Below are 14,891 nucleotides of genomic sequence, written 5' to 3'. Positions count from 1 at the left end.
ATCACCTTGAAACTTAGTACACATGTTCCCTATGATATTATCTTTTTAATTTTAATGCCAAATTAGAGTTTTTACCCTATTTTCATGGTCAACTGAACATAGAAAATGATAGTGCGGATGGGGCATCCGTGTACAAGGGACACATTCTTTTTATTTCAAACCTGACATTGATCTGAAGCTCAGAACTAATATCATACAGAAATTACAATTCCATGAGGATTGTCCTCATTATTTAATCACTTTTCAGCAAAGACAATCGTCCATTCTGTTTTTCATGTGCCTTTTTGTCTAGCTTGACATGGGGATAGAGGTCTGGCAGCTTCGTTTACTTACTTCTTAAAAGCTTAATATTTCAGAAGGTAGAATACCTTGATCCTTCATACTTTGTATATAGATGCCTTATGTTAAGACATTTCAGTCTTTCATATGTCTATTGTCCTTGACCTCATTTTAATGGTTCAATGACTACTTGAAAAAAGAGTTAATAGGATAACTATATTTGGTATGTAATTACCTTGCAAGGTCCTCATGCCTGTCAAACTTAATGCAAAGTTAGTTTAACAGTTTTCACTTTACCTCAACCTCATTTCATGGATCAGTGAACAAAGTTAAGCTTTCATGGTTTAGTTTATATCTCATACTTTTAGCAATAGGTCTTCTATATTTGGTGTATGGAATTGTAGGGTTTACATGTCCAACTGACAGGTGTCATCTGACCTTCACCTCATTTTCATAGTTCATTGGTCAAAAGATAAGTTTTAGAGTTTTGGTCTTTTTTTCTTACACTATATGCAAAAGGTCAACTATATTTGGTGTATGGAAATACTTTATGATGTACATGTCAGTCTTGCAGGTTTTGTTTGATCTTGACCTCATTTTCACGGTTCATTGCTCACTGTTATGTTTTTGTGTTTTTCTTGTTACACTGTAAGCAATCAGTCAACTAAATTTGTTGTATGAAAGTATTGTAAGCTGTACATGCCTGCCTGGTATGATTCATCTGACTTTGACCTCATTTTCATGGTTCATTGGTCAATGTTTAGTTTTCTTGGTTAAGTCTGTTTCTTAGAAACTATAAGCAATAGGTCAACTTTATTTAGAGTATATAATTATTGTAAGGTGTACATGTATTTCTCATTTGGTTTATATGACCGTGACCTCATTTTCTTGGATCATGTTAAGTTTATGTGATAGTTAAAGTAAAGCTTTATATTTAAGACTATCAAAATAATATCAATGGTAAGTAAAGAAGGCAAGACATTTCAGTGAGTGCACTCTTAATATTTGCAGGGCTGCGCTGAGGTCCAGCTTTATTGTTAAGATATAGTTTTTATTTGCAGGCCTGTGCTGAGGTCCAGCTTCAGACAGGTTGTGTGGTACAGATGTTGGAGACTACTGAAGAATTAACAGACCTTATCAAGACTTATACTAAAGCTGTAGCAGAAAAACCTGCAAAGTTAGTTTAAATAATACAATGTCTTTGTAAATTATTTCACTGTTTAAGGAGGCTTGAGGGTACAAAAATTTAAAAAAAAATTTAAACATTTCTTTTTTATGCCCCACCTACGATAGTAGAGGGGCATTATGTTTTCTGGTCTGTGGCTCCATTCGTCCGTCCGTCCGTCTGTGATTCAGTTCGTCCGTCTAGGTTAAAGTTTTTGGTCAAGGTAGTTTTTGATGAAGCTGAAGTCCAATCAACTTGAAACTTGGTACACTTGTTGCTTATGAGATGATCTTTCTAATTTTAAAGCCAAATTAGACTTTTGACCCCAATTTCACGGTCCACTGAACATAGAAAATGAAAGTGGGAGTTTCAGGTTAAAGTTTTTGGTCAAGGTAGTTTTTGATGAAGCTGAAGTCCAATCAACTTGAAACTTAGTACACTTGTTGCTTATGATATGATCTTTCTAATTTTAATGCCAAATTAGATAATTACCCAATTTCACGGTCCATGGAACATGGAAAAGGATAGTGCGAGTGGGGCATCCGTGTACTTTGGACACATTCTTGTTCATTACAAATTTTATTTATTACTTTATCAGTTGTAACTCTATTATATGGTACAAAAATCAATCAAAAAAACCAATTCATTATGGACCCAGATGACTTTTAAAATGTATATTTCATTGAAAAAGCTCCAAATTATCTCCCTTTGGTATATAAATGCCATTTTTTAGCTCACCTGGCCTAAAAGGCCAAGTGAGTTTTTCTCATCACTTGGCGTCTGGCATCCGGCGTCATCGTCGTCCGTTGTCATTAACTTTTACAAAAATCTTCTCCTCTGAAACTACTGGGCCAAATCAAACCAAACTTGGCCACAATCATCATTGGGGTATCTAGTTTAAAACGTGTCCGGTGACCCGGCCAACCAACCAAGATGGCTGCCATGGCTAAAAATAGAACATAGGGGTAAAATGCAGTTTTTGGCTTATAACTCAAAAACCAAAGCATTTAGAGCAAATCTGACATGTGGTAAAATTGTTTATCAGGTCAAGATCTATCTGCCCTGAAATTTTCAGATGAATCGGACAACCCATTGTTGGGTTGCTGCCCCTAAATTAACAATTTTAAGGATATTTTACTGTTTTTATGCCCCATTTATGGGCATTATGTTTTCTGGTCTGTGCGTCCGTTCGTCCGTCTGTTCGTTCGTTCGTCCGTTCGTCCGTCTGTCCCGCTTCAGGTTAAAGTTTTTGGTCGAGGTAGTTTTTGATGAAGTTGGAGTCCAATCAACTTGAAACTTAGTACACATGTTCCTTATGATATGATCTTTCTAATTTAAATGCCAAATTAGAGTTTTGACCCCAATTTTACGGTTCACTGATAGAAAATGATAGTGCAAATTTCAGGTTAAAGTTTTTGGCTTCAGGTTAAAGTTTTTGGTCAAGGTAGTTTTTGATGAAGTTGAAGTCCAATCAACTTGAAACTTAGTATACATGTGCCCTATGATATGATCTTTCTAATTTAAATGCCAAATTAGAGTTTTGACCCCAATTTTACGGTTCACTGAACATAGAAAATGATAGTGCAAATTTCAGGTTAAAGTTTTTGGTCAAGGTAGTTTTTGATGAAGTTGAAGTCCAATCAACTTGAAACTTAGTATACATGTGCCCTATGATATGATCTTTCTAATTTAAATGCCAAATTAGAGTTTTGACCCCAATTTTACGGTTCACTGAACATAGAAAATGATAGTGCAAATTTCAGGTTAAAGTTTTTGGCTTCAGGTTAAAGTTTTTGGTCAAGGTAGTTTTTGATGAAGTTGAAGTCCAATCAACTTGAAACTTAGTATACATGTGCCCTATGATATGATCTTTCTAATTTAAATGCCAAATTAGAGTTTTGACCCAATTTTACGGTTCACTGAACATAGAAAATGATAGTGCAAATTTCAGGTTAAAGTTTTTGGTCAAGGTAGTTTTTGATGAAGTAGAAGTCCAATCAACTTGAAACTTAGTATACATGTTCCCTTTGATAAGATCATTCTAATTTTAATGCCAAATTAGAGAATTTATTCCAATTTCACAGTCCTTTAAACATAGAAAATGATAGTGTGAGTGGGGCATCAGTGTACTGTGGACACATTCTTGTTGGTAATTATCTTGAATATTATTATAGATAGAGATAAACTGTAAACAGCAATAATGTTCAGCAAAGTAAGATTTACAAAAAGGTCAACATGACCGAAATGGTCAGTTGACCCCTTTAGGAGTTATTGCCCTTTATGGTCAATTTTTAACCATTTTTCGTAAATCTTAGTTATCTTTTACAAAAATCTTCTTCTCTGAAACTACTGGGCCAAATTAATCCAAACTTGGCCAAAATCATCATTGGGGTATCTAGTTTAAAGAATGTGTGGCGTGACCCTGCCAACCAACCAAAATGGCCGCCATGGCTAAAAATAGAACATAGGGGTAAAATGTAGATTTTGGCTTATATCTCTGAAACCAAAGTATTTAGAGCAAATCTGACAGGGATAAATTGTTTATCAGGTCAAGATCTATCTGCCCTGAAATTTTCAGACAAAACAGACACCCTGTTGTTGGGTTGCTGCCCAGAATTAGTAGTTTTAAGGAAAGTTTGCAGTTTTTGGTTATTATCTTGAATATTATAATAGATAGAGATAAACTGTAAACAGCAATAATGTTCAGCAAAGTAAGATCTACAAATAAGTCAACATGACCAAAATTGTCAAGTTACCCCTTAAGGAGTTATTGCCCTTTATAGTCATTTATAAATTTTTGTAAATTTTTGTAAGCTTGTTTATGATCATAAGATAGTATCAAGAAGAAAATTTTGTAAAAATAAATTTCCACTTTTCCGTATTTTACTTATAAATGGACTTAGTTTTTCTGCGAGGAAACATTACATTCACTCTGTGGTTAAAGTTTTTAAAATTTTAATAACTTTCATAAACTATCCTTGATTTGTACCAAACTTGGACAGAAGCTTGTTTATAATCATAAGATAGTATCAAGAAGAAAATTTTGTAAAAATAAATTTCCACTTTTCCGTATTTTACTTATAAGTGGACTTAGTTTTTTTGCCAGAAACAAAACATTCACTCTGTGGTTTAAGTTTTTAAAATTTTTATAATGTTTTTAAACTATCCTGGATTTCTACCAAACTTAGACAGAAGCTTGTTTCTGATCATAAGATATTATTCAGAAGTAAATTTTGTAAAAAAAAAATTCACTTTTTCCGTATTTTACTTATCAATGGACTTCGTTTTTCTTCCAGTTAACATTACATACAGTCTGCAGTTAAAGTTTATACAACATTTATTAGATTCATAAACTATCCTGGATTTTTTACCAAACTTGGAAGCTTCTTTCAATCAAAAGACAGTATCGAGAGGGAAATTTTTATTGATGTTTTTCCTCATTTTGTTGAGTCTGCGATTAACAGCAAAAGTAGGCGAGACACTGGGTTCCGCGGAACCCTTACAAATTTTTTTTATTATTTTTTCAAATAAGGTGTCTTCAAACTAAGCTCTTTAAAAATTTAAGTGATTTCTGTAATTTAGTCCTTTTTTTATTTCGATATTACCTCTATTTCTCCTATTAGTTCAATAGAAAAATAGTACTTGAACAAAAATGCTTCTTTTGTAGGTAGACTGTGAGCTTAAATGAACGGTGACTCCATTTAAAAAAATAAATCTATTAATTACCCCAGTGGCGGATCCAGAACTTTTCCAAAAGGGGGGGGGCCTGGTCCAGTCATGCTTCAATGATTCCCCACATAATCAACCAAATTTTTCCCACAAAAGGGGGCCCCCCCCCTGGATCCGCCTATGTACCCAGTATTTGATAGTGTTCATTTATAGAAAAATGTTTCATTTTGCTCCTTAAGGCTGTAATGCATTTAAAACTCTTCAGCTTAACAAAAAGTGGATGAACCAATTACACCACCCTTATTATAAGGAGCATGTCAATCACAATACAGAATCATCTAGGTCTTTGCTGAACATTATTGCTGTTTACAGTTTATCTCTATCTATAGTAATATTCAAGATAATAACCAAAAACAGCAAAAATTCCCTAAAATTACCAATTCAGGGGCAGCAACCCAACAACGGGTTGTCCGATTCATCTGAAAATTTCAGGGCAGAAAGATCTTGACCTGATAAACAATTTTATCCATGTCAGATTTGCTCTAAATGCTTTAGTTTTTGAGTTATAAGCCAAAAACTGCATTTTACCCCTATGTTCTATTTTTAACCATGGCGGCCAACTTGGTTAGTTGGCCGGGTCACGCCACACATTTTTTAAACAAGATACCCCAATGATGATTGTGGCCAAGTTTGGTTTAATTTGGTTCAGTAGTTTCAGAGGAGAAGATTTTTGTAAAAGTTAACGACGACGGACACCAAGTGATGGGAAAAGCTCACTTGGCCCTTCAGGCCAGGTGAACTAAAAAATGTTTCATTTTATAGTTTAAACCCATCTATTCATGAAATTTACAAATATGTCAAAATGTAGGATCTGGAAACAAGCTTCACACAGTTTACATCAATCATATTGTTTTTTATTAGTACCTGTATCCCTGTGATGAGAGTTGTAACTGGGAACTTTATCAATGGAAATTTAAAACTGAATGGATTTTTCATTCCTAACTTTCTTAAGAAAAAAAATTAAAATCTTAGAGTACTGTCACTAAAAATGGAAAATGACCTAGCCTGCAGTTCAGTGGTACACAATTAAGATTTCAGAAAACATTGTAGTTGTTGTTAAATGACAGAATTCAGTTGAATTTTACATAATTAACTATCAACTTTAACCGAATGTTTAGATTTAGAAGATGCAGATCTCTTCCATTAGTCCAAATTGAATCTTAAACTAAGGAAACAAAATTAGATTAAACAACAATTGACTTTAATATTGTCAACCTTTCTACATGTTCTAGCTGTTCTTTTTTTCATTCTTTATATGAAGACTATTAAAAGATACCCCCCCCCCCCCAAAAAGAAAAAAAGAAAAAGAAACAAGGGCCGTCTTTCCCCTCAGAGCTATTCAGCTCTTTGATTTTATAAGTTCATGAGAATTTATAATTCATTTCATCATGGAACCCTTTACACATTTTTACTCCAAATTGTCCACTAGATATATATTTTTCTATCTGATCAGGTTCCTTCCTTTAACAAAGAAATCTTTACTACTATATTGGTTCTATGAATTATTAATCAAATGTCAGTGGTTAACAAACATAGTTACATGGTTTCATGTAGGCATCTTGATTAAAGAAGAAAATTGATAGAGTAGAATTTAGGTTGAGTGAAAAAGGTCCTCCAAGCTGACCATTTAAGTGGTGAGTGATAATAAAGTATTTAATAGCATTATTCATAAAAAAAAAAAATTCTTGACATATAACATTTCTTTTACAGGAAAGATAGACTTAACTCCATATTTTCCTTTCACGAAGATGGCTCCACTGGTGTCAAGGTAGATAAATCTGGTCAAGGTTTACTGAAGGTCTGGAAGCAGCAGCTTCTGCAATTCAAAAATGTTAGTCCTGATATGGCAGAGGCTATAATTGCTGAATACCCATCTCCACAATTGCTTATGAAGGTAACAGTTACTTTTCCTCAATTATCTTTATCCTTAATATGTCAAAATTTTAAATACTCAGTGAAATATACTTTAAGCTAAATATGATTTTATGCCCCACCTGACTTTAAAAGAAGTTTTTGGTCAAGGTGGTTTTTATACGTCCGTCGTCTTTTAGACGGGACGTATTATGGTATACCGTTGTCCGTCCGTCTGTCCGTCCGTCCGTCGTCCACACTTCGGACAATAACTCAAAAACACTTTCACCAATTTCCATGAAACTTTAGTGAATTGTTTATATCTATTGACGTAAGCTCCCTTTTGTTTTTTTTTAATTTCAGATTTTAAGTTTTGGATTTATGGGGCTTTATTCATAAAAAAGGGGGGATTTTCAACACTTCGGACAATAACTCAAAAAGGCTTTCACCAATGTCCATGAAACTTTGGTGAATTGTTTATATCTATTGATGTAAGCTCCCTTTCAATTTTTATAAATTTCAGATTTTAAGTTTTGGATTTATGGGGCTTTATTCATAAAAAAAGGGGGATTTTCAACACTTCGGACAATAACTCAAAAAGGCTTTCACCAATGTCCATGAAACTTTGGTGAATTGTTTATCTATACTATTAAACGAGAAGACCTCATTTTGGGTGTCGCTTCTCTTCCTACCACAATAAATTAATCATCATGCATCTATGTCCTATAGGTACAGTGGATAGTCATATTTGTCATCCATTCATATGGTTATTCAGATTGAGTTATTTTGGGAGAAAAACGAGAAAAAAGGCGTCCGGATATGTTTCCGTCATTGGACGAAATTTTAAGTCATATTAGACTTCCGGTTTGCGTTTTTCTGTATACCTTGAACATACATATACTACGAATAAAGAGTATTTTCTGTCTGATATCATTTTCAAGTTAACTATCCACGGCGGTCACAGAGTTTATTAGATAGAGATGGTCTGTATAATATATCAATGACCGCCGTGGATCGATTATTAAACTGAGAATTAACAGTAAAAACAAAATACACTTTAAAGTAATGAATGAGAGGGGGGCAGGACCTTTTCGGGACCTCGGGATTTCATGTTTGTACATGTAAGCCCGGGATATCGGGATCAGGAACCCTAATGAAATAAATAGAAAACCAAAAATTGGGAATTTTGGAAATAGGAGGAGGTATACAAAAAACTTTTTCCTGTCCCCAAGTACCTATGACTTTTGATACTTTTCCTAAAATTCTCAAGTCATTAAATATTTTACAAAATTCTTCCTACAACACTTTACACACTTTCAACCACGCTCTGAATGCCCGCGGGTGTGTTCTAGAATCTATTGATGTAAGCTCCCTTTCAATTTTTATAAATTTCAGATTTTAAGTTTTGGATTTATGGGGCTTTATTCATAAAAAAAAGGGTGATTTTCAACACTTCGGACAATAACTCAAAAAGGCTTTCACCAATGTCCATTAAACTTTGGTGAATTGTTTATATCTATTGATGTAAGCTCCCTTTCAATTTTTATAAATTTCAGATTTTAAGTTTTGGATTTATGGGGCTTTATTCATAAAAAAAGGGGGATTTTCAACACTTCGGACAATAACTCAAAAAGGCTTTCACCAATGTCCATGAAACTTTGGTGAATTGTTTATATCTATTGATGTAAGCTCCCTTTCAATTTTTATAAATTTCACATTTTACATTTCCGTGTTATGAATTTTTATGCTTAAAAAAGGGGGGATTTTCCAATTTTGGGACAATAACTAACACTTTCACAAAATTTTATGCAACTTTGATAAATTGTTTATATCTATTGACATAAGCTCCCTTTCCATTTTTATAAATTTTAGATTTTACGTTTTCTTAAGTAATGAATTTTTATACTTAAAAAGGGGGATTTTATGAAACTTTGGTGAATATATTAATGTAACATCCCTTTTGATTTGTATATATATTTCTAGTTGATCATATAAATTCATTTAAAGCATAAAAGACAAGTTAAAAGAGCAACGGGCGTATCATGCGCTAAAGCGCAGCCCTTTATTGATGAAGTTGAAGTTTAATCAATTTGAAACTAAGTACAAATATCCATTTGATATGATCTCCCTTTTATATATATATGCCAAATTAGAGGTTTTACCCCAATTTCATGGTCTACTGAACACAGAAAAAAATTATAATAGTGGGGCATCTGTGTACTATGGACATTCTTGTTTTAAATTTTTCAATGCGGCTGGCAATAAGATGTTCAATCAATATGTTATATTAAAAACGATTTTTGGTATTAGATTATCTCCCCATGGAAACTTATTGACCAAATGAAATAACCCTTTTTAGTTGGGATAGTTTTCATCATACATTTTTAATCAATTTTCCAGAATTCAAAATTATTCCAGATTCAAATAATTTCTTGTTTGTAACAATCAAGTCACTGTAATTCAGATGTCACATATAGCTTTCTTTAAGAATATTTTTGTTTTGTTGTAGGCTTACTCTATGTGTTCTTCACAAGAAGAGGGAGTTAAAGTCTTAGATAATATTGTGGTAAATATTTTTGAATGAATGTTATTACCTGCCAACTTTCACGATTTAGGCGTGTACTACACAATTTTGACCCTTTGTCACGATTGCACGATTGTGATCGTGATAAAACATCTAAAACACGATTTTGTGAAAATCTACACGAAAAAATTTGATTGTTCCCAATTTTGAACTGTTTCTAAGGAAAGACAATCGTGTACAGCCAATCAAATTCTGTGTTTCTCGTGATCAAATTAATGAGCCAATCAAAAACATTTTCAAGATTATTCTAACATGCTAGATTTTGAACTTGTGTTGTATTCCTCTGTGTGTTAGTCAGAATTGTAAAATCGTGAACATGCCACATGGCAGGTGATTTTCACCATCAATGAGGTTCTTACACAGATTAAGAATTAAAGCATGTCTGATTCAATGATGCAGTACTACCATACTACCATAAAGATAATAAATAGTAGTTTATTCACTAATTTATTGACATTACAATTGCTGTAACATCTGTTATTTATGTATTCAATTAAATTACCAAATCATTTAAAGTACAATGTACTACTCTTTATTTTTCACAAGGACCAAACAAACAGGTTTGGACGACCCCCCCCCCCCTCCCAACATGAGTGGTATCCCTTAAATGAGAAACTGTCCCTAAGACAAGGGATCATTTTACTATTATAAAACATAAAATAGAAAAATGAAGATTTTTTAACTTAAAAATGGAAAAATTCATTATAATTTATATTTGGAACAACTTTTCTAAATGAAGGAACCAATTGTTTTGAATAATAAAGAAGTTAAAGTTCAAGAACACTTCAAAATTCTTGTACATGTGTTGACCATATGATACCAGATAGATCATAAAATGTATAGTTCTTTGGGAAAAGATTTCTTCAAATAGTATGAATATGTGCTTATTTGTACTTAAAAAGTGGGTTTTAATGTCCTTACATGGAGGGGTTACCCTAGATGTTGTTCCCAACCTTATAAAGGTCCTTCTTTGTGCATAATTTTAAATTGGAAAAGTCAACAATCATGTAATATCCTTACACATGAAAATAAATCCTGGGCTTATAGCTACATGTTCATCTTTTCTACTGATATAATTACTAGAATCATACCAATAAACTTAATAAAAAGGCTTGAAAGCTCATCTTTCAAATATGACACTTTTTCTAGACCATAAAATACATTGCAAAGAATTGTAACCTTCGAAATTGTTGTTGCGCATTAAAACCCCCATGGGCACTTTCAAAACTTGGCAGGTATGCTGTTACAATGTATTGTATATGAACAAAAGAAAATGTTGGGTACATATCAATGACGCAGCAACCCAATGACACCAATTAACTAAATGACATTTTTAGCTCACCTCACCCGAAGGGCCAAGTGAGCTTTTCCCATCACTTTGCGTCCGGCGTTGTTAACTTTTACAAAAATCTTCACCTCTGAAACTACTGAACCAAATTAAACCAAACTTGGCCACAATCATCATTGGGGTATCTAGTTTAAAAAGTGTGTCCGGTGACCTGGCCAACCAACCAAGATGGCCACCATGGCTAAAAATAGAACATAGGGGTAAAATGCAGTTTTTGGCTTATAACTCAAAAACCAAAGCATTTAGAGCAAATCTGACAGGAGTAAAATTGTTTATCAGGTCAAGATCTATCTGCCCTGAAATTTTCAGATGAATTGGACAACCCATTGTTGGGTTGCTGCCCCTAAATTGGTAATCTTAGTCTACTTTTAAAAAATCTTCTCCTCTGAAACTACTGGGCCAAATTTAACCAAACTTGACCACAATCATCATTTGGGTATCTAGTTTTAAAAATGTGTGGCATGACCCTGCCAACCAACCAAGATGGCCGCCATGGCTAAAAATAGTACATAGGGGCGAAATGTAGATTTTGGCTTATATCTCTGAAACCAAAGCATTTAGAGCAAATCTGACAGGGGATAAATTGTTTATCATGTCAAGATTTATCTGCCCTAAAATTTTCAGACAAAACAGACAATCTGTTGTTGGGTTGCTGCCCCAGAATTAGTAATTTTAATGAAATTTTGCAGTTTTTGGTTATCTTGAATATTATAATAGATAGAGATAAACTGTAAACAGCAATAATGTTCAGCAAAGTAAGATCTACAAATAGGTCAACGTGACCAAAATTGTCAGTTTACCCCTTAAGGAGTTATTGCCCTTTATAGTCATTTTTTAACAATTTTCATAAATTTTTGTAAATTTTTGTAAATTTTTAGAATATATTTTCCACTGTAATTACTAGGCCAAGTTCATTATAGATAGAGATAATTGTAGCAAGAAGAATGTCCAGTAAAGTAAGATCTACAATCACATCATGATTAAACAATTTTGTCATGAATTTATCTGTGTCCATTGTTTAATATGCACATAGACCAAAGTGAGCGACACAGGCTCTTCAGAGCTTCTAGTTAAGGGTGCCATTCAGTCTTCAACAATAGACAATAGGTGCATGTCTATGTGATATGTTCAGCTATTAATTGTCCCAAGCCTTTATTAGTATAATGAATGAATTAATATGAAAATTATATAAAAAGAATTGCCCTCAAAACCAGATTCTTCAGAGACTAAGTTTGTAAAAAAATAATCCTTCGTTATGATGTGCCTTGTGTGAGCTTTTCACATCACTTATCCTTTGTTGTCATCGTCTGTCATTATTAACATTTTACAATTTGAAATTCTTTTAGAGAACCACTGAATGGAATGGAACCAAACATGGCATCAATGTTCCTTTTGAGATGCTGACCAAGTGTTGTTACTTTGTATCTGATCCATCATTCAAGATGGCAATCAGAGGTGCTTTTATTTTAGCATAGGACCCTATGGGAAATATATACAAATGTCGTCTTTTAGAGAACCACTAAATGGAATGAAATAAAACATGCCTTTTTAATGGCATGAATGTTCCTTATGAGGTGCTGACTAAGTTATGCAACTTTGTATGGGATCCATCATCTAAGATGGCCGCCAGTGGGAACTTTGTTTATCATAGGACCCTAAGGACAATACATACAAATGTCTTCTTTTAGAGAACCACTTAATGGAATGAAATAAAACTTGGCATGAATGTTCTTTATGGGATGCTGACAGATTGTGTAACTTGTAGGCGATCATCCAAGATGGTCTGCAAAAGGGGAGGGGGGGATTTCCTTTAACATAGAACCCTATAGGAAATACATATGAATGTTTTCTATATATTGACAGATAACAAAATCTTTATTTATTCCAATAAGAGCAATGCTTAAATATTAAATTACAGTGTTGATAGACCAAATCTTTGTATATATGAAAGAATTTAGTAAAGGTTTAAAGTAATTTGGTAACAAATCTCTAACTTAATAATATACTAGTAATACATAGATTATGCTCAGTTCAGTCAGTTTGATACGAAACCTTGTGATAAGTTAATGACATTTTGTAGAAAGTTGCATTACTATCAGTACATATCTTTCTTATTTATTTTGAGACTCTGCATCCTAGTACATGGTCCAGTGACTTTGAATTTATTAGCAATTTTCAATGTTAAGTTTTCTTCATAAGACAGATTGATATGAACTTCTTACAATAGACAACAATATTTTCTATCAAGTTACATTGCTGTCTCTACATTTAAGTTTGTCAACCATTTCTAGGCCCTCAATATCCTCAGGATCACGGTCCAGTGACTTTGAATTATTAATTAATGTTGCTATTTTTCTGAATTTTATGTAGACAGGCTAGACATATCTCTGTGTCAACGGTTTATTAATTTAAATATATATTAAAATCCTTTGTGTGTAATATAATCGGAAAAGAAACAAATGTCTTAATGATTTATCATTTATCCATGTGTTTGACAGGTGAGGAGAGGAGCAGGAGTACTGGAAACCAGTAGACGTATTGGAAAGGAGATGTCTAGAAGATTTTATTTGTTTTTCACAAATATCGATCCAATCTGTGCCATCAAATAACAATTATAACAATCAATTTTTTTTAAGTGCCAAATAAATATGAAAAAACATGTTCTCTTTTATATCATTTGGTTTAAATGCATAAAATACCGTTATTGATAATGGATCATATACTACAAATATTAATCAGTGCCCCATTCTGGCAAATGAATTGGAAATCCCAAACATTACAACCTTTCTTAGCTCACCTGGCCCAAAGGGGCCAAGTGAGCTTTTCTTATCACTTTGCATCAGTGATTGTCGTAAATATATATAGAACATGGGGGTAAAATGCAGTTTTTGGCTTATATCACTGAAATTAAGTATTTAGAGCAAATATGACAGAGTGAAAATATTCATCAGGTAAAGATCTGTCTGCCCTGACACATCAGACACCAGTTGTTGCCCCTGAAATTTTGCAGTTATAGTTTGTGATTAGGTCTAGTTTAATATGGTGAACCACAAGACAAGTGGTAGGTCGATCATATTTGGTGTGCAGTTGTATAAGCATTGGCACATCTCATTTCCATGGAGATTTTTTGGCCCTGCCCCCTCAGTCATAGTCTATCCATTTTGAAACTTTTGCTTAGATTACATGTATAAGTTTGTGATTAGATCAGTTTAAGATTAACTGCTAATGTTAAGTTAATATTTTAGTACAGTATGCAAATTCATTGGCATTTGCAAGTATCGTTTCCATGGAGATTATATAGCCCCATCCCCTCTTCATGGTTCATTGACTTTGAAACTTTTACATAGTTTGCAAGTTAATGTTTGTGTTTTGGTTTGTTTGAAGGGAATGACATAGAATAAGTCAATGGTATTTAGAATGCAGTTGTATTAACGGGTACATCTCATGTACATGGAGATTGTTTAGCCATGTAACTCAGACATAGTTCATTGAATTTAAATATTTGCATAACTTTTGTAAGATGTTAAAGTATTGCTATTTTAATTTCAATATTTGCATAATCAAAATTACAAAAAGGCAAGACATATTTCGTAACAGTTTATTTAAATTAGATACCTTAATAATGATTGTTGCAAAGTTTGGTTAAATTTGGCCCATTAGTTTCAGAGGGGAAGATTTTTGTAAAGTTAACAATAAAGGACGACGACGCGTTTGCCAAGTGATGGGAAAAGCTAAAAAAACAGCTGAAGGCTACTTATGGGTCTTAAATACAGTGAGAAAATCCTGCACCTGGAAGCATGCTTCAGCTGGCCCCTAATCAAAAATGTTTACTAGTTCAGTGATAATAGACATCATATTGAAAAGTGTCTTGTTGGAATGTATAAATATCCTGCCACAACCTTTTTGTTGCAGAAATATTGACATAGTGATAGTTA

General features: G+C 33.3%; 1 protein-coding gene across 3 annotated transcripts in view; it reads left to right on the top strand.

The window, feature by feature from the left end:
* Nucleotides 1–13,615, top strand: part of LOC143044725 (structure-specific endonuclease subunit EME1-like) — a 28,835-nt gene extending 15,220 nt beyond the window's left edge. For all 3 annotated transcript variants that reach the window (XM_076216828.1, XM_076216830.1, XM_076216829.1), the window contains 4 exons: nucleotides 1,341–1,456; nucleotides 6,884–7,067; nucleotides 9,534–9,590; nucleotides 13,455–13,615. In XM_076216828.1, coding sequence (XP_076072943.1) covers nucleotides 1,341–1,456; nucleotides 6,884–7,067; nucleotides 9,534–9,590; nucleotides 13,455–13,565 — 468 coding nt within the window. In that variant the 3' untranslated portion in view covers nucleotides 13,566–13,615. The remainder of the gene's footprint in view (nucleotides 1–1,340; nucleotides 1,457–6,883; nucleotides 7,068–9,533; nucleotides 9,591–13,454) is intronic.
* Nucleotides 13,616–14,891: the final 1,276 nt, after the last annotated feature.

This window comes from Mytilus galloprovincialis, chromosome 9, assembly GCF_965363235.1.
Source record: "Mytilus galloprovincialis chromosome 9, xbMytGall1.hap1.1, whole genome shotgun sequence".
Taxonomy (NCBI): Eukaryota; Metazoa; Mollusca; class Bivalvia; order Mytilida; family Mytilidae; genus Mytilus; species Mytilus galloprovincialis.
This window is presented reverse-complemented; position numbering and strand designations above follow the sequence as displayed.